Source organism: Schistocerca cancellata, chromosome 2, assembly GCF_023864275.1.
Source record: "Schistocerca cancellata isolate TAMUIC-IGC-003103 chromosome 2, iqSchCanc2.1, whole genome shotgun sequence".
NCBI lineage: Eukaryota > Metazoa > Arthropoda > Insecta > Orthoptera > Acrididae > Schistocerca > Schistocerca cancellata.
In genome coordinates this window covers 708947072-708968297 of record NC_064627.1, presented here as the reverse complement: position 1 = coordinate 708968297, position 21226 = coordinate 708947072, and the positions used below count along the sequence as shown (strand labels likewise).

The 21226-nt window shown below is 42.2% G+C and overlaps 1 protein-coding gene across 1 annotated transcript in view; it reads left to right on the top strand.

The window, feature by feature from the left end:
• The window catches only part of LOC126158025 (esterase E4-like), a 209560-nt gene that overhangs the window by 44674 nt on the left and 143660 nt on the right, over positions 1-21226 (top strand). The window contains exons 3-4 of the mRNA XM_049916414.1: positions 14122-14226; positions 19759-19920. Of these exons, the coding sequence (XP_049772371.1) occupies positions 14122-14226; positions 19759-19920 (267 nt within the window). The remainder of the gene's footprint in view (positions 1-14121; positions 14227-19758; positions 19921-21226) is intronic.

Below are 21226 nucleotides of genomic sequence, written 5' to 3'. Positions count from 1 at the left end.
CATCCCTCCACCAGAGCGGTACACAGTCGCTGGATGGTCGTCTCTGCACGCAGGTGTGCTGCATTTCATCTCCTCACCGCATTCCACTCATGATCGAGGAGATTTCAGTCGGGGAAAATGGCACTATGTGATCCAATTTCTCATCATATGAAGGTACGTCTAGCATTGTGGAACATGATCGTTTTGGTCGTCCAGGAGTAGTGGTATGAGGGAGCACCATGTTACATGGGTTCATTCACGTCCAAATCTTTAAACACGGTGAACTCACTGCTCAACACTACTGTGGCGCTGCACTCCTTCCCTATGTCCGTTCTTGCGGGTGTGCGCTCGGCCCTGACTTCATTTTTATGGATGACATGGTGCGATGCCATCGAACAGCGCAGATGGTGGAGCTCTTGTAACGAGAGGATATTCCGCGAATGGATTAGTCTGCCCGTTCACCCGACAAATCCCATCCAACAACACGTATTGCAGCAGGCCCACATGCACCAGCGATCATCGAGCAGTTGTCAACAGTGCTGCTGGAGGAAAGGAACGCCCTACCACGAGAATTCCTTACCAACCTTGGAGCATGTCATAGATCACTCATTGTCATATGAGGTGATCTTACACCCTACTAACAACCATATCCCGCCTTTTATAATGTCCAAGGGACCATAATGAATCATGATGACTTAAGTGTAATTACTGTTTTTGAATGTCCGCTTCGATAGCTGAATGGTAGGAACACACATCAAGGATTTACTGACTGATTAATTTGGGTCTGGGAAATGATGATGAGGAACCTCAGGCTGCAGAAGAAGAAAATAAGAATGCTGAACTGCCACCAGTTGAAGGTGACAGAGAAGGTGCTAAATGTGTGCTACTGCTTCTTTGAATACTGTAATTTATGACTGCAATTATCTGTCACCTTATTTATGTCATTTTATTGTAAGCTAGCCACTTTTGTTACTGTTTTTGTGGAATTAAAGAACAATGGTCAGCGTGGCGGACTGCCGTCCTAATGGGCCCGGGTTCGATTCGATTCCCGGCTAGGTCGGGTATTTTCTCCGCTCAGGGACTGGGTGTTGTGTCCTCCTCATCATCATTTCATCCCCATCTGGCGCGCCGGTCACCCAATGTGGTGTCGAATATAATAAGACCTGCACCAACACTGCCGTAGCTGCCCCGTAAGGGGCCTCCCGGCCAATGACGCCAAACGCTCATTCCCATTTCCATGGTTTTTGAATAAAAGTGTCATTTCTTTTGATCTCATTACGTATTTCTTTCAGTTATTTTCCCTTCTACACTCTAGCAGTTCTTTCTACGTACATGAAGCAGTAGGGAGCTGGTTGTGGAGTGAAAGGGTACTGGGACCACAAAACAAACTATACTTTAACAGCAGCTTATTATCAGGAAGAAATTAAACTCTTTACAATGAGAAAAAACACACAATCAATAACCATTGTTGAAATACATGAGAGTGAGTGTAATTAAAAAACAGCAAGATCACCCTACATTCGCAATCCAAAATGAAATTATTAAAATAATTCAGGTACTAAGCAGTTGCAATTCAATTATTAATTGCTTGTTAACAGACAAATGACGGACGACAGTTGATTAAGGATATGACTATACTTAGCAACTGCACAAGTAGCTTAAGGCAGGGCAAAATAATTTAAAGTACTAGATGAGGAATCCGGCTTCTCCCATGGACTTGACATAAGATTATGTAGTAGTTGAAATAACAGGATAAAACTTCGTAAGAGGTCAAAAGAATATTTACTATACTTGTTGAAGTGTAAGAGTTTAAAAAAATCGTTATTGAAAACATGTTCTAACCATTTACAATAATTCTTACATGAGAGGTAAAAAAAATTTATTGGAAACGTATTCCAACCATTTACACTACTTGTTTATCATCATCATCATCATCATCATCATCATCATCATCATCATTTAAGACTGATTATGCCTTTCAGCGTTCAGTCTGGAGCATAGCCCCCCTTATACAGTTCCTCCATGATCCCCTATTCAGTGCTAACTTTGGTGCCTCTTCTGATGTTAAACCTATTACTTCAAAATCATTCTTAACCGAATCCAGGTACCTTCTCCTCGGTCTGCCCCGACTCCTCCTACCCTCTACTGCTGAATCCATGAGTCTCTTGGGTAACCTTGCTTCTCCCATGCGTGTAACATGACCCCACCATCTAAGCCTGTTCGCCCTGACTGCTACATCTATAGAGTTCATTCCCAGTTTTTCTTTGATTTCTTCATTGTGGACACCCTCCTGCCATTGTTCCCATCTACTAGTACCTGCAATCATCCTAGCTACTTTCATATCCGTAACCTCAACCTTGTTGATAAGGTAACCTGAATCCACCCAGCTTTCGCTCCCATACAACAAAGTTGGTCGAAAGATTGAACGGTGCACAGATAACTTAGTCTTGGTACTGACTTCCTTCTTGCAGAAGAGAGTAGATCGTAGCTGAGCGCTCACTGCATTAGCTTTGCTACTCCTCGCTTCCAGTTCTTTCACTACGTTACCATCCTGTGAGCATATGCATCCTAAGTACTTGAAACCGTCCACCTGTTCTAACTTTGTTCCTCCTATTTGGCACTCAATCCGTTTATATTTCTTTCCCACTGACATTACTTTCGTTTTGGAGATGCTAATCGTCATACCATAGTCCTTACATTTCTGATCTAGCTCTGAAATATTACTTTGCAAACTTTCAATCGAATCTGCCATCACAACTAAGTCATCCGCATATGCAAGACTGCTTATTTTGTGTTCACATATCTTAATCTCACCCAGCCAGTCTATTGTTTTCAACATATGATCCATAAATAATATGAACAACAGTGGAGACAGGTTGCAGCCTTGTCTTACCCCTGAAACTACTCTGAACCATGAACTCAATTTACCGTCAACTCTAACTGCTGCCTGACTATCCATGTAAAGACCTTTAATTACTTGCAAAAGTTTGCCTCCTATTCCATAATCTTGTAGAACAGACAATAACTTCCTCCTAGGAACCCGGTCATATGCCTTTTCTAGATCTATAAAGCATAGATACAATTCCCTGTTCCACTCATAACACTTCTCCATTATTTGCCGTAAGCTAAAGATCTGGTCCTGACAACCTCTAAGAGGCCTAAACCCACACTGATTTTCATCCAATTGGTCCTCAACTAATACTCGCACTTTCCTTTCAACAATACCTGAGAAGATTTTACCCACAACGCTGATTAAAGAGATACCTCTGTAGTTGTTACAATCTTTTCTGTTTCGATGTTTAAAGATTGGTGTGATTACTGCTTTTGTCCAGTCTGATGGAACCTGTCCCGACTCCCAGGCCATTTCAATTATCCTGTGTAGCCATTTAAGACCTGACATTCCACTGTATTTGATGAGTTCCGACTTAATTTCATCCACCCCAGCCGCTTTATTGCACTGCAATCTATTGACCATTTTTTCCACTTCCTCAAATGTGATCCTATTTCCATCATCATTCCTATCCCATTCTACCTCGAAATCTGAAACATTACTGATCGCATTTTCACCTACATTGAGCAACTCTTCAAAATATTCCCTCCATCTGCCCAAGGCATCCACAGGATTCACCAGCAGTTTTCCTGACCTGTCCAAAATACTTATCATTTCCTTCTTACCTCCCTTTCGAAGACTGCTAATTACACTCCAGAATGGTTTTCCAGCAGCTTGACCCATAGTCTCCAACCTGTTTCCAAAGTCTTCCCACGATTTCTTCTTGGATGCTGCAATTATCTGTTTGGCTTTGTTTCTTTCTTCAACATAACTTTCTCTGTCTACCTGGGTTCTGGTATGTAGCCATTTTTGATACGCCTTCTTTTTCCTTTTACAGGCTGCCTTGACAGTATCATTCCACCAAGCTGTTTGCTTCATCCTACTTTTACACACTACTGTTCCAAGACATTCTTTAGCCACTTCTAGTACTGTGTCCCTGTATCTTGTCCATTCCTTTTCCAATGACTGTAATTGACTACATTCAACTAACTGGTACCTTTCTGAGATCGCTGTTACGTACTTGTGCCTGATTTCCTTATCCTGAAGTTTCTCCACTCTTATCCTCCTACATATGGACCTGACCTCCTGCACTTTCGGCCTCACAATCCCAATTTCACTGCAGATTAAATAATGATCAGTGTCATCAAAGAATCCCCTGAATACACATGAGTCCCTCACAGCCTTCCTGAATTCCTGATCTGTTATTATATAGTCAATGACAGATCTGGTTCCCCTGCCTTCCCAAGTATACCGGTGAATGTTCTTATGTTTAAAAAAGGAGTTTGTGATTACTAAGCCCATACTGGCACAGAAATCCAAGAGTTGTTTCCCGTTCCTGTTGGCCTCCATATCCTCTCCAAATTTACCCATAACCTTTTCATACCCTTCTGTTCGATTTCCAATCCTGGCGTTAAAATCACCCATGAGCAGAACACTGTCCTTGTCCTTTACTCTAACAATTACATCACTGAGTGCCTCATAAAAACTATCCATCTTATCTTGATCTGTCCCTTCACAATGCGAATATACTGACACAATCCTAATTTTCTTGCTAGACACTGTCAGATCTGTGCACATCAGTCGTTCGTTTACATACCTTATTGCAACTACGCTGGGTTCCATTTCTTTCCTGATGTAAAGTCCTACACCCCATTGTGCTATTCCTGTTTTGATTCCTGACAGGTAGACCTTGTATTCTCCCACTTACTCTTCTTTCTCACCCCTTACCCGAATGTCACTAACAGCTAAAACGTCCAGCCCCATCTTACTTGCAGCCTGTGCCAGCTCTACCTTCTTCCCAGAGTAGCCCCCATTGATATTAATAGCTCCCCATCTCATTACCATTTGCTTGTCAAGTCGTATCTTAGGAGTCCCTGGATTGTCAGTTAGAGGTGGGACTCCATCACCTCCAAAGGTCCGAGGCATTTTGCTCTGATTGTTGCCAGCATCATATTTAAAGTACCAGGGAAGCAGGTTGCTAGCCTTACTTGCCCCGAGTCCCATTGGGTTTTACCCCTAACGGCTGAGGGACTAACCGGTGGATTTGGTAGTCTTTGCCGTATGAGCACAAAGGTGACCACGACTCAGAATATGTCCGAGATGCCCAGTCTTATTCCAAAGTAACTGGTATCCCGACTGTCGGGACCACTTACTTGGCCACTCATACGTTGCCCGTGGTTCATGAACTAGGACATGACTACAGGAACCCACACCATGAACCACTTGTTTATAAACAACATTTTTCATTTTGTAATCCGGGGTATATATGTACAAATTTTTCGAATTTCCTATTCGAGGGCAAGAGTCTTTGAGATTGATGCCGCAATATTTTAAAGTTTGTTCTTGCCCTTTTTAATTGCAAAACTGTAGGATAATTTGATTGGACATTGCAGTCTTTTAAACTGGAACGGCAGTTAATAGAGATCAGTGGTATACTGGCGATAAATAGTGTTTGTCCCTTGTACTTTCCAGTCATAAGCTCGGCTTTGATGATGTAATTCAAGAGCTGTTTGATGACCATCCTTGTTCCATTACGTAGTTTTCGTGAGTTGAGATTTCTGAGTGTACGACTGGAGGTCCAATTTTAAGTCTAAGGCAGTGTAATGGCATTCCTGGTACTTGCAAAGAGTTTATAAGGTCTGTAGGGAAGTCCACACTTTCTTCAACGTTTTGAATAGTAAACTTGATATGGTCGTCAATATTATCTTTAGATGCCAAAATTACCATTTCCAATAGCCAGTCCCGATGGTAGAGTTGTGAACAATGTTTGGATAAATTTTGTCGATGAATTCGTTTTCAGCACTGGTTATGTTGGAGAAATCATTGTAGAGGTTAATGAGGGCGGTCGTCTGGGAAGTAGGATATGTGGCTTCATCTACTTGTAAAACGTGCTGTTGTTTCGTCTTTCGATAGTTCAACTCTCATATTTTTTTATAGTCACAGTATTTGTTTGTATGGCCAGAGATGTGACTTTTGTAAGCATGCATTGATCTCGTCTACTGGCGTTGACTTGATAACTGGATGTGTTTGTCGAAAATCTCCTGAGGGTATGAGTAGAGCTCCTCCCATCACTTCAGAGTTTCCTCACAGGTCTTGTAAAGTTCTGTCCATGGCTTCGAGTCTCTTGACCGGAAGTACATACAGGGAATTGTTATTTGGTTATATTCAACGGTAGTTGTAGGGCGGAACTGACAGTTCGTCCTGCTTCTATAACAGTGGCTGCAATGCCGGATAACACCAATGCAAGTATGATGCGTTGTTTAGCACGTATTTCCGCCAGCACTATTGAAAATATTGGAAATGTTTTCCCGGTGCCGTCTGATGCGTCCAAATAAATGGCTCTGAGCACTATGGGACTTAACTGCTGTGGTCATCAGTCCCCTAGAACTTAGAACTACTTAAACCTAACTAACCTAAGGACATCGCCCAACACCCAGTCATCACGAGGCAGAGAAAACCCCTGACCCCGTCCAAATAAATAATTCCGCCAGTGCTGTCCATCTGGTCTATGATAACGTTATAAATTTCCTTTTGATTCTCATTGAGAGTCGTTTGTTTTGAGCAACGTACTGAAGTATTTCGTTGAAGTTGTAACTTTTTTCGTTTGTAATTTCGAAGTTTAGCACACTGACAGCATCTTTTCGTGGTGCTTGCATCCCACGCTGTACTAAGGTCTGGTTGTTTATTGCTAGATATTTACCTTCTAGGCGAATGAGTGTTTCATTGAAGATGCCGTCGTTGAATTCTATGATCAATACACGATAAGCTTGTCGGATTTGGTACAGTGTGTCATCAATCATAATCTCTTTGAAGGAGTCCCATAGTTGTTTTGGATTCGATGGATTACATGCTGTTAGAATTATGGTGAATAAGTTTCTCATCTGTTAAGCTGAGGCTGTGAGTGAGGCTTCTTGTAGTGTTAATTTCCAATGGTTGTCGTTTTCCGGTAGCCCTAAGCGTTGGCATGCTTCTCTGTACGTCTTTCATAGGTAACGGTCAACAGTCTTGAGACCTGTGAAACTTGCTGGTCGCCGTATTCCTTGTAGCAACATCCGGGGATAGAAACATTCAACGCTGTTCGGATGTACGGTGTATACTCGGCGTACTATGCCAATTTTCATGATTTCTCGATGATCTTCTACTGGAATGCTGTTTCCGTCGATGAAAGATTTTTCTTGCTGTGTTCGACGCATAATAGGCACGGACGTCGACATATAGTACTGTTTCCGAGAATGGATCCGTTTGGCACATTTGGTAAAATGCTGTTAATGTTGTATTCTGAGGTGGTTCGCTTGCAGTTTTTTTGCCGGTGTCTTTTGTGAAGCAAATTCTCTACACATTCTCTAAATGTACTGCTAGATGTTGCACAGTTGGTTCGAGTTCGTGTATGGGAAACCGAAAATCTGGCTCTCTGCTTCGTTACTGTTGATGCCTCTTCCCATTTTGTACATGAGGATCTCGTCGTTTGTTTTGTTGTTCGCTGTCTTTGGCTATTTGAAATACTGCTATCTCACTACCTTTGTTCACATACTTATGCATATTTGATGTATTTGGTTCAAAAATGGTTCAAATGGCTCTGAGCACTATGGGACTCAACATCTGTCGTCATCAGTCCCATTGAACTTAGTACTACTTAAACCTAACCAACCTTAGGACATCACACACATCCATGCCCGAAGCAGGATTCGAACCTGTGACCGTAGCAGTCACGCGGTTCCGGACTGAGTGCCTAGAACCGTTCGGCTACCGCGGCCGGCTTTGATGGATTTCACTGAATTGCAGTTTTCCATGTTTATTTGTGCTTGGAACATTTTGGAAAGTTGTGTGTTACGTGGTCCTACCGATCGATGTCCTCCCCCGGTGGCAGAGTGGTCACCGCGACAGAATGTCAATCCTAAGGCCCGTGTTCGATTACCGGCTGGGTCGGAGATTTTCTCCGCTCAGGGACTGGGTGTTGTGTTGTCGTAATCATCATCATTCCATCCCCATCGACGCGCAAGTCGCCGAAGAGGCGTCATATCGAAAGACTTGCACCCAGCGAACGGTCTACCCGACGGGAGGCCCTAGTCACACGACATTTACATTTACCCACTGATTACCTATTTCCAGTTCGTAGCTGCCTCATATTCGTATTTTTGCTGAGAAGCCACCGTTTTTAGGTGATCGTCTCTTTATTCGGGTAGCCATCAACTCCGGTTTGTGTGTCATCCAAGTATGATTTTGGGTATTTTTTTGTACATTTTCCGTTATTCATACATGGCGCGTAGGGCTAATGCCCCACATGATCTGTGAATAATGTTTTTCATTACTACGTTATACAGTTCTCGGACTGGATCTTCTTGTGGATTTTGCCAGCATACATTTAATATACTATATATTCTTTTCGATTTATATGTACATCAGATCCTTCTTTAAGATGTGGTCATTTCATTCGCTGATACTGGCTAGCACCACATACTAACAATTTCTGTAGTACTGCCTTTCTGGGAGTTAATTAGAGGTGAGCACTGACTGAAAGGGCGACGTGGGCCCCATGTTCCTCAGAAGCCACTACCGGCTAAAGATGGCTAGGGCGCCAAACAGGTAGCTTAACGTTAATTCTAACTGTAAGTGCGTTAAAAACTATACTAATAAAATACAAGACACCAATGAATTAAAGAAGGCTGTCTGCAAAATAGCAGGGAGATGTTGTTGAGTGGAAGAATACTGGGCCACAAATCCACTAATCTATTTTTAAAAACACAAACCAATGTATTAAAACACTTAAACTGATACAAGAAAATCTGAGCACTACCCTCAGAATTAATTACATTAATTTCCAACAACATAACTGTGGGTGGGTAGTACATAACTTTGAGAAATGACTAAATTAAATTAAAAAAAAAACATTATTTTTTTGAGAAGATCACTAAGTTAAAAAAAATTGATATATGCTTACCACAGAGATCTAATCAGACCATATTTCCTTAAAATTAACCTGCATATTCCACATTACAAGTTTCAAAAACATATTGAAAACAGCTAACAGGTCACTGAATAAGTAATAAGACACGCAGGCAGTTTGCAGAGTGATTTGATGGAAAGTGTGGCTTGCACTCACAAACAACCCAGATACGCTACTCAGTAACGTGTCGAGTAGGCAACAAAATCAGAATCTAAGAAATGCTCCCCACATATCGCGAACACTTGTCGCAGAAATCGGGTAAACGTAGCGTAGTATCAAAACAGAAAGAAGCGACTATGGCTCACAACAGCTAATTGAAGGAATGACCACAAATACTAGCTATGCCCGAAAGGAACCAGGATGCAGTGCCTCACACATCAGGTAAGTACAAAATAACTGCGTCTTACAAAAGGCATCACAGTATAGTCCACAATATGGGCACACAACTGTTCCCCGAGCAGACACCGAGCGATGTGGCGCAGTGGTTAGCACACTGGACTCGCATTCGGGAGGACGACGGTTCAATCCCGAATCCGCCCATCCTGATTTAGGTTTTCCGTGATTCCCCTAAATCGCTCCAGGCAAATGCCGGGATGGTTCCTTTGAAAAGGCACGGCCGGTTTCCTTCCCAGTCCTTCTCTAATCCGATGAGACCGATAACATCTCTGTTTGGTGTCTTCCACCCAAACAATCCGATCCAATGCAGTGCCGAGCAGGCTCGCTTCCTCCAGTTGCCGTGTAGCTCACACTTAAACTCGCACCAGCGTGATGGCGCCAATAAAACCCCACAGGCCGTCCGCTACCTTCCACCTATGTTCAGCATTAGAGAGCGCTCACACGTCCTCGGTAAACCTGGACCTCGAATTTCCCATTCCCTGCTTGCCACTTCTCCATAGTTAGCCAAACACGCCCCTATATCCATGCCTGGCGTTGCTTAAGCGCCTTGTTGCGGGTAGGCGTCCTCTGGTATCACAGCAACGGGCCAGAGACAAGCGCAGGGTAGATGCGTATTCAAATACAGAGATATATAAACAGGCAGAATGAGGCGCTGCGGTCGGCAATGCCTAAATAAGACAAATGTCTGGCGCAGTTGATAGATCAGTTACTGATGCTACAATGGCAGGTTATCAAGATGTAATTCAGTTTAAACGTGATGTTATAGTCCGCTCACGAGCGATGGGACACAGCATCTCCGAGGCAGCGATGAAGTGGAGATTTTCCCGTACGACCATTTTACGAGTGTACCATCAATATCAGGAATCCGGTAAAAACTCAAATCTCTGACCTCGCTGCAGCCGGGAGAAGATCCTTCAAGAACGGGACCAGTGATGACTGAAGAGAATCCTTCAGCATGACAGAAGTGCAACCCTTCCGCAAATTGCTACTGGTTTCAATGCTGAGCCATCAACAAGCGAACCATTCAACGAAACATCATCGACATGGGCTTCGGAGTCGAAGGCCCACTAGTGTACCCTTGATGACTACACCACATACAGTTGCACGCCTCGCCTGGGCCCGTCAATACATTAGACTGTTGATGACTGGAAACATCTTGCCTGGTCGAACGAGTTTCGTTTCAAATTGTATCAATCAGATGGACGTGTACGGGAAGGGAGACAACCTCATGAATCCATTGACCCTGCATGTCAGTAGGGGCCTGTCCAAGCTGATGGAGCATCTGTGCTGGTGTGGAGCCCGTGCAGTTGGAGTGATATGGGACCCCTGATACGTCTAGAAGCGAGTCTGACAGGTGACACGTAAGTAAGCATCCTGTCTGATCAGCTGCATCCATTCATGTCCATTGTGCATACCGACAGACTTAGGCAATTCCAGCAGGACAATGCGACACCCCACAGGCCCATAATTGCTACGGAGTGGGTCGAGGAACACTCTTCTGAGTTTAAATACTTCCACTGGGCACCAAACTCCCCAGACTCGAACATTATTGAGCATATCTGGGATTCCTCGCAACGTGCTGTTTAGAAGAGATCTCCACCTCTACGCACTCTTAGGGGTTTATGGTCAGCCCAGGCCGGATTTATGGTGCCAATTCCATCCAGCACTACTACAGACATTTGTCGAGTCCATGTCACGTTGTGTTACCGCACTTCTGCGTGCTCACGGGGGCACTACATGATAACAGGCAGTTTCTTTGGCTCTTCAGTGTATATTACTTGTCAGTAACACAGCACACAAAAGTTACTTTTCCCCTGAAGTTTTTCACACCAGTGTATACTTTCTAAATTAGCAAAATTGGACTGATTGGAAACAAGTCTGCATTCTTGATATTTGGTTAATTTATAAACTACTCTCCTTTTTAGCAACAAAGGCTCTTTCATACGAATCACTGTGAGTGACAAAACATTCGTCAATCCTTTGTTCAGAACTAGGAACGCTTCTTTATTAATTCGAAAGTTTTCTAACAATACCAAGTCTCCAAAATGTCGGAACGCAATTATATTTCACCATTTCGGACTTCGCACTTTTTTCTACAACGCGTGCGATCTAGATGGCTGCAGTAAAACTGTTCGCCAGCATTCATTGACACGGATAAGGCACTTACACCTGGTTTCTTGTTCAATTTCCTGCTCTGAACAAGTTCAATCACATCCATAACGAAATTGTACTCTTTATTAAATGTGATACGAAGGTACACATAGTCTTATTTCATTATGCTTATGAAACAGGGATAGCTGATGTACATACACTAATCATTTCAAACTGACTCACTCTAGGGACATCGTTATTTTACCGGAATAATGAAATATACTCACTGACCCGAAAACACAACAGCAAATATCGAGTTACGGCTTCCCATCTTCGTTTTCCGCAGACGTGGCGTGTGATCCGCTCCGAAACTTGGGGTAGAATGAAAACACGTCACCGCTTCACAGCAAAACAGCAACGCACGAATAACTGTTCTAAATCTTCACTTATTGCTACTTTGTTTGGGTTCTATCGAACTCGCCGATCATTCGGTGTGGCACATCATATTGCTTTAACAGAAATAACACTGAGAACAAATCTTACTAGAAGTTGTGCAATCTTGAGTCATCAAGTGTCTCTCCCTCTCTACAGCTAAGTGTTTCAAAGTTTTCTATCATAAAAATACAAGAACTCTTCATTGCTCGATTAGTACCGAAAGCTGAAAGGTCCACACAGTACATCACTGGCGGCAAATAACCTGCAATGCTGCCATTTCAAGAGGGACACATGCCAGTACACACGCATTTTTTAGAAAACATATTTTCAGATATATCAGGAAACAGTTTCTGGAACGTGGTTTTTATTCTACGACTTCCATATTATTTAATTCAAACGCTGTCAATGTCGATAACAACACTGAAAATGTGGGAAATTGCACGATATGGTGATGAGAATACTAGAAATAATCAATGAAAAGCCTGAAATCAGCGTTAGCAAGACTGTTTGCATTTAAAGTATTTTATCAACAGCTGAAACAAAAAGTAAAATAAATTGTGGGAAACGAAAGAAAAAGGGGCAGGCTTGCAAGAGTTCAGTGACGTACTTCAACTACTTTTGGAAAACAATTTCTTCAAATACACAGAAGAGAAAGGTGTTCTTAGGAAAGATTTCGAGCCACGGAAATTATCAGTTGGGCTACAGAAAGTTTAGACAAGTCATAGGGACTACGAATTATATTACAATGCGCTAACTAGCTGCGTATCGTAACTCAGTATTCATGACCAACATGTTGAAACTGCTAACAGTACGGGCACACGTGAAATGTACGAGAAACTGCGATATTCAAAAATTATGAAATTCTCATCAGTTATGGTCACTGTTTTACCCAAAAACTCCGATGGTGTTTCATAAAAACAGTGTAATACATTATTAAAGTATATTATTTAAGGACGGAGCAGCCATCGACGTTACAGAAAAGTCGTAGACTAAAAGATTCTTCGCAACTAGTGGAATACTGACAGAAAAAGAAAAACGAAAAAAAAAGGTTATGAGAAGTAGCCAGTATCATAGGTCGCTTAGAAATAAACTCTACAAGTAGCACGACTAATCAAAAGCGGAATAGCTACGAGAGAAATGTAAACGAATTAAATAGTAACTTGCTTAAGAAAAATCACAAACTATTTATAAGAAGATTAAACACAACTTTGTTGAAGTAGATGTGTGCACCAGAAAGGTCAGAGAAAAGTAGGTAGACTAAGTGGCAGGAATGCGTCTAAATTATATGTCGATCACGTTGGAGAAAGCGTTTGTTTAAAATATTGATATCCACAGTTTTAGTCAGAGGCTGATATAAGAATGAATGCATTACATTAGTACAAAGTCAACAGGAATCCCTGAAAGCATTTAAAATTACTAGCCTCTTGGTGTTATACAATAAATAAGAACATCTTCATTTCGTGCTTTACGTATCTGCCCCGTTTTAACTATAACACTGCATTTTAAGTGCTGCAAGTTTTGCAGCAGCCCACATTTTACTGTCGAACAAACCTATATTCGAGACGAACAGATTTAAATCTTATCTATATTTCTTCACCAGTATTTGATATTATCAGACTTCTCTAATTGAAGGAACCTTTCTTTGCGTGGGCCATTCATCCACTGATATCTTCCTTTATTCAATCGTTTTAATGATGTTACTGCGTGGACAGGAGAGTGCTTTGTCTTATCCTGCTGTACCATTTCCTACACTGAAGATGAACGAATCACTATCTTATTTTCTACCACTCTTCTTCACTGTCGTCTTTGCTTCGTTCCTGCTTAACTCAAGTTGCGTAGTAAACTCTCTACCTTTTTCATTCGATATTGCTTGAGTTTTGCATGTCTGCGGCGTCTACTGGACTTGTGCAAGGTATTGTCTTACTATCTGCAAAATCGAAAGGTTTGACAAATCTGCTAAGGCGCTGAGCTACATATCAGGAGAAGTATATTCCAGAACCATATCAAATAACTTTATGTTTTTTCAGTCGAATGACATATCACTTTCACACGCGCTTTCTCCTATATTTCCCCAAATGAGTTACCATATGAAATTTAGGAACATCGAAGAGTCTTCAATCGTTAGTAGAGGGACAACGGTTAAAGGCCCTAGTGTTCATAGAATCTTAAACACCAAACCACACATCAACGTTGGAAAGAAAGGTGATGCTGGAATTTTTTGTTTCAGGTGCCTTGCAGTTCTCTGTATAAGCCAGTGAAATTCTGCACTGCATTTGTCATCTTGACGGGGCTAGGACTTCTCCTTGTATATGGTCTGATGCAATTGACAGCGGTGAGTAATTCCGTTAATATTCTTTTTCTTTGTGTCTTTGGGGACTGAAACACGAACCGGTCGAAAATTATAAAACTTTTAATCATGTGCAAGGCGCCAAAATGATTGTTGCATGTAGAACAAATCTACTTCTCGGTTCATATCCCTAACAACTCTTTAGACGTACAAGAAACATGGAGTTTTGCTTGTAGAGGGCTTCTTATTTTCAAATGTTGTGTCAAGGTCTTAGACCTCCGACAGTGTGGTGCTTTATAAGAGGCCATTTGCAAGGTGTTTCCTCAACCACAACGGTCAAGAGCAGCGATAAGCCATCTCAGACTGAAAGGGCTCCTGTCCCACTAAGAGAGCACAATTCCAATTTTTTTATACATCTTGATGGCCGTTTGTGGTAATAATTCTTTCTGGTTCCCTCTCTTCTCGATGTTCCAGTGAATGACAGGTGCGTGGAACATCGCCGTCATACGAGGCTACAACAGCCGGAAAATTCGGCAGTAGCAGAACACTGCTTAAAAGAGGGACACAGTATGAAATTTGATGAAACTGGTAGTTGCGAAAATTTCCGGTTTTTGGAACGGTGTCTATAAAGAAGCGATTGAAATTAGGTTGGCTGATAATTTAATCAACAGAGACAATGGATTTCCTCTTAGCAAGACGTGGAATCCTGTATTATCTCGCATCAAAATTGAACGCTCTTCAGTGCGGCCCTGAGTGCGATATATCGTTGCCAGCAGTGTTCCACTAAGGGCGGCGCCACCTTCCTGTCTTGAAGGGCAGCAACCGTGATGGGCAGCGTATGCGCCGTGTACTGAACGGTGGCCTGTATAGGCTGTCGATTTCCAGCCTGCCGTCAGTTCTCAGTGGGACTCATCAGCAGAAGCAGCATTTTCCTGAAGTTGGCCACCAGTTGGACCGCCGAAATATCGAGTCAAGTTGATTTTAGGATCCGCCAGCAAACCTGAAGAGACTTTCAAGACTTATTACGCCGGGAAAGCTTACGTAATCATATACTTCAGCATATTTCAAGCAAACAGGAAATCTTCCACCGAGAAAACGGATAGCATAATATGTTACCAAATTCAGAAATACACTCTTCAATTAACTTTGTCGATATTTTATCATGACCACTACAATTATTTGATTTTATAGTTTTTATGGTGGATGTTGCTTCTAATAGGGTAGGAACATATTCACATGAGTGAAGTTACGTGTAATGACTGGTCTGAAGTACTCTATGGCAGCATGTACTGAGTCTGGCAACTACATCGTTTTGGTAACATTTATGAAATGATTGCTAAAAAGTTTTTCAACTCTGTGTGAATCGGTGAATCGGTTACCAATGCATCAGTTACTCTTAATGCTCACTGCCCCTCTTCATGTCTGCTTCTACGAGTCTCCTATTTCATTATATCCCATATTGCCTTTACATTTTTATCTCATGTGATTATCTTTTCCTTGTTCTGTATTAGCTATGGTGTCTGTTCTTTTAATGAGCTAAAACATCAGTATCAGAGCTGTTTCTGACTGACAGATGCAGTTTTCTCTTTGTTTTACAAAACACCTGTATTCCTTGGGTATTCCATCGCTTCCCTGTAGAACCTGGTCTAATCTGGATTACTTTTTGGAGGAAAAAGTATTCAAATAATGTAAAAACATTATAAATAAAAGTGATTTAATTTTCATTCATGGAATGAACGCTGTATACATTACTCTAGTTCATGTCTTTCAAGAGTGCCCTAAAATTAACAATTTTTGGCTTACGACTACCCTCTTGAATAGAGATTTTATATGCTGTTTGGCCTTAATACTTGGCAAAAAGAACTGTGTATCATGGTCTGAGAGGCCATTAGCTATTGGTTTGTGATATAGTTTTGTTCATTAGACTTTTCTATGAATGTACTGTCAATGGCTGCTTGTGAGCAATTAGCTATCCTATCTGGGCAGTTTATGGTAGGAACTAAGCAGAATGGTAGTGTTGCTGACTTATGAATTCTTATTGGGAGAGTCTTTAAGAAAATCTACGCTATTTCTTTGTTTGTTGATGTTAAATAGGCCAGTAGATCTTCGAGGTGATTTATGAACAGATTAAATTTACCTGTAGGTGCTCGGTATATACATACTATTGTGAAAGATTTGTTTCGAAATTCTAGTTTTCTTTCACATGCTTCTATGTGCTGCTCTAGGTAAAATTTATTAATGCCTCTGATCTTAAATTTATAACAGTTCTTGATGAATGTGACAACTACTTTTTTCTCCATTTATGCTCTACAAAAGGAAATGCTGACCTAAATCCTGTAACAGCTAACACATTTATACCAACAGTCACATGATGTTCAGGGAAGCAGGTTATGTCAATTGAGTTTGAAGACTCTAATCCATCAATGCAGACAAGCAGTTCATTAATTTTACTTCTTAGTCCTCGAATATTTATATTTCATAAAGACAGCTGCCATTTGACTGCGACTGACTTAAAATTGGGTGGAAATAAAATTTCTGCTGCTTGCTGAAAATTTTTGACCAACAGCTGTTTGTGCTAATGCAGTAGGCCAGGTTTGTATTGTTTGGTTCCGTTCTCGAACTGAATGTTTGTTTCCGTCCTAATCTCTCAAAACGTAGTTCATGTCCGTTTTTTTACCCTAAAAAAGGTGTTGTTCTGAACTCTGTAACCACTGGTATTTCATGACTCATGACAGTGCCTCCCCCCCTTAAACTTTTTGCTATTAGCCCAGCCATTTTACCCTTCCTTTCCTGTTGAGGCAAAGGCCATTCCTGGTATAATATCATCCATTTAGAGAACCAACAGAAAAGACGCCAACTCCAAATTAACTTTCCTCACAAAACAGCTCAAATGAGGTCGGTCATGGTGTCTGAGAACAGATGCAAAAACAACATCGATATATTTCGATGCTGATGGAATCTTTGCCAGGTCAACTCTAAACTTCACGCAGGATTTCTGTCAGTACTATTACCTGGCCCATCCATAATAACCACAGACTCTTTCTTGACGAAGTCTCTGCAAAATGATCCCAAATTCTGTATTACCTGCTCCATACCAGCACCAGATTTTTAAAAAAAACCATCCTGAAAAAGTTAGCCAACTCTTTAGCTTGAGAACTACGAAACAGAACTTTATTTTTCTTTAATGATTTCCCTACATTCTTACTTTTCAGTGCACTGCTGGAAGTTTTTTGTGCGCTGTCTTCACTTGAATCTGCTTGAGACTTATCGGTTTCTAACTGAAGACATGGGTAAAACATATTTTTGACATTGACAACAAAGGTGTTGGATGAAGTTCTAAGCATTTGAACTGCTGCTGCTACACAACGTTGTCACACAAACAAGCCCTACGTGTTATGGAATAAGCGTTGATAGCTGCGCAGTTTCGGTGGATCACACGTAGAAGTGCTGTAGTAGGACTTATCCTTAAAATGAATATCCAGAAGCTCCTCTTTAAAGTTCAAAATTTAAAGTTCACTAATCTTTAATCACGTCTTTAAGATACTACCGGTGATGAAAAGGTCTCTTACAGTCTCTTATAATGTTAACACACTGGTAGTTACTATGGACATAAGTGGAGCATAATAGTTCGTATATCACCAAGTAATAGAAGCATACACAGTACAGTACCTATTAGTTCATAAATTTTTCCTTGTGGCTAGATACATTAAATTTTCTAACTGCAGAAACATCTGATTGCCATTATTTCTGACAAAATTCATTATCTCATTGCAGTCATGAGAAAAAACTGAGCACCCTCCACAATAAAGTTCTATGAAGTGAATTTGCTCCTACCATTTTCATAATATTGATATTATGTGCTTAATGCAGGAACTTTAATATCGTAATTTTGAACAGAAAGAGAAAAATTTTTATAGACCTTAATACTCTTTGTCAGAAAAGTTCCAGGATATTTTTTTTTATGTCTGAGGTTGCAGTACTAAACAGGGAGAAATTTTTTTGCAGTGTGTGTGCGTTCTTGAAATGACCTTGGCCATATTTCCACACAAACTCACTAGGTGGCAGGGCTGTGCTTAGCAACACATTGTTTGGGTTCCTGGCGCATTAGTTACATTGACACAATAGATGCTCATAGTGAGCAAAAAATGATTACAAAGTTCTGAGTTAAGCTCGGAAAACACCTAGTGAAATTTGGACAATTGTTAAGGAACCATACTCAGGCAGGGCACTTTCAAGAAGTCGTGTTTTGAGTGGCGCAGAAGGTTTCGTGAAAGCAGAGATTCAGTGCATGACGATCTCAGAGCTGGTCGCGCGTCTGCAGCACATACCGATGGAAACGTGGAATGTGTAAGACCGTTATTGCAGGGAGATCGTCATGTAACTCTGCGTGCGATGTCAGAAGAACTTAATTTGAATCGTGATGTTTGTCATAAGGTTGTACGCGAAGATTTAGGGAAACCTAAAAATGCAAAACTCGTCCCTCACATATTAACGGACGAACGGAAAGAGAAGAGACTAAGAATTTCTGCTGAACTACTGGATAGAGACAGACGTGATCCCACATTTGTGTCAAAGATTATTGCTGGGGATGAAAGTTGGTGCTACCTGTAAGACTCTCACACAAAGCGCCAAAGTGCTGAAAGGCGGAGTCCTGGATCACTAGCCTCAAGGAAAATCAAACGACAACCTTCCAGAACAAAGACAATGTTGATAGAGTTCTTTGACTGTAAGGAAATTGTTCGCTACGAGTATGTTCATCCAGGTCTAACAGTGAACTGAACTCTTTACATCGACGTCTAGAAACGTTTGCGACATGAAATCCGTCTGATTTGTGGCATTCTCAGGACTGGTTCTTACTGTGTAACAATGCAAGACCTCATACTGCTTTATCTGTTACAGAGTATCTGACCATACATTCTGTTACTGTCATCTCATATCCCCCATAATCAACAGACCGATTGCCTTGCGATTTTTTCTTGTTTCCGCGAGTGAAAAAGCAACAGAAAAGATAGCTTGTACAAGATATCGCAGATATGCAACGGGCTATGACAAATAAGCTTACAGGCTTCGTCGTTGAAAATTTCCCTGTTTTCTTCCAACACACCCAGAAAGAATGAGATTTTCACTCTGTAGCGGAGTGTGCGCTGATATGAAACTTCCTGGCAGATTAAAACTGTGTGCCGGACCGAGAATCGAACTCGGGACCTTTGCCTTTCGTGGACCATCTGAGCTACTCAAGCACGACTCACGCCTCGTCCTCACAGTGACGAAAGGCAAAGGTCCCGAGTTCGAGTCTCCGTCCGGCACACAGTTTAAATCTGACAGGAAGTTTCACATCGAGAAAGGTTGGCAACTGTGTGTAGATAGTCAAGGGGACTATTCCGGCAGCAGCAAGGATTATTATTTGGTAACTGCAGTTTTCTGTTTTTAGAAAAACCTGTCCTTGAACTTTACTGACAAAGGAAGTAGATGAAATAGGAATGTGTCACAGCGTGTATAAAATTCAGCAAAATTCCAGTGCTAAACTTGTGGAAGCTTGACACGCTCTGCAGACTGTACGCCTGCTGTTGCAAACAGCTTTCGGCGCCGTCGCCGCTGCAGAGGGCTCCACCGGCGATGGCGAGGACGACCAGCGGCCCAGTGGAGGGCCTCGCGCAGACCTCCGCCTCGGGCCGGCGCTTCTACAGCTTCGAGGGGCTGCCGTACGCGCAGCCGCCGCTGGGGCCGCTGCGCTTCAAGGTGCGTGACGACGAAGCCAACGCGTTGCGCTCCAGCGTGGGTCTGTCGCACTGTGCTATAACTTATATCAGTATCAAACTGTCGAGGATACAGTGTGTTTCAAAGACAAGGGTCATTATTACAGGTATATTCCCCACAAGTGGACAAAAAAAAAAACAGTTCAGGGCAACATGCGTTCGCAAATTCTTTCAAAACAGTGATATTCACCGGAACGTTTTTCCTCCAGCAGCCAGTTGCCATGACAAATGATATCAACAGGACACTTAGTTCCTTAGCGAAGGCTGCACTGAGCGTTCGTTTGCCGTTCGACGCGTACTCACATCAAGAGCTAGCAGGAGCACATTCCACGTGTGGTAGCCGGCCGGGGTGGCCGAGCGGTTCTAGGCGCTACAGTGTGGAACCGCGCGACCGCTACGGTCGCAGGTTCGAATCCTGCCTCGGGTATGGATGTGTGTGATGTCCTTAGGTTAGTTAGGTTTAAGTAGTTCTAAATTCTAGGGGACTGATGACCTCAGAAGGTAATTCCCATAGTGCTCAGAGCCATTTGAACCATTTGAACCACGTACGGTAAGACGAACGGCAACGCTGCGCTGGCTCGTCGTCTGTACAAGGAGAGGTACCCAAAATGAAGAGGTCTAGATCGGGAGACATTAGATGGCTCCATTGCCATCTGTGCGTTCATGGGAAATTTTCAATCTCATGGTTTGCAACAGTTTTATCATTATTTCCAACGTGAGCAGGCCCCGTCACCAGCAGATTACCTCACATGAGTATGTTCTAATACTGCTTCTTGCAGCAGTGTGCTGGAAGTAGAGGTCGTGTCTGCAGGGCCATGAGACGCTGATATGCGGCCTGCATTCGTGCTGCAGGATGACATCTTCTGTAAAGGCAACTAAAAACTAAATTCCGACCGATCAGGCCTCGAACGTCCCAGCGGTACTAACCGTCCCCCCCCCCCCCCCTTCCGTGTCATCCTAGAAGCTAAAAGATAGACGCACTGGATGCGTTCCAGTTAATTATGTAGTTTTTCTGCTGGGATAGACCCGTCCTCGCTATAAAGAGGTGTGAGGCGAGCAACAAGGTAAGCACCTCTTTGAGACTTCGCCTTCTGGGTTTGAAGGTGCAGACAAACCTTTCCACTAGGCTGCTGGATGCTCGATGGGATGGTGCCATTTGGACGAAAGTGATGCTGTTCTCTTCACAAAAGTAGCGAAATTCTGACAATTTGAAGTGAGGTTCAATATCTATGGCCATGTTTTCTAGTTATCCTTCGATGGAAACAAAATGTGATAAGGAATGTATGATT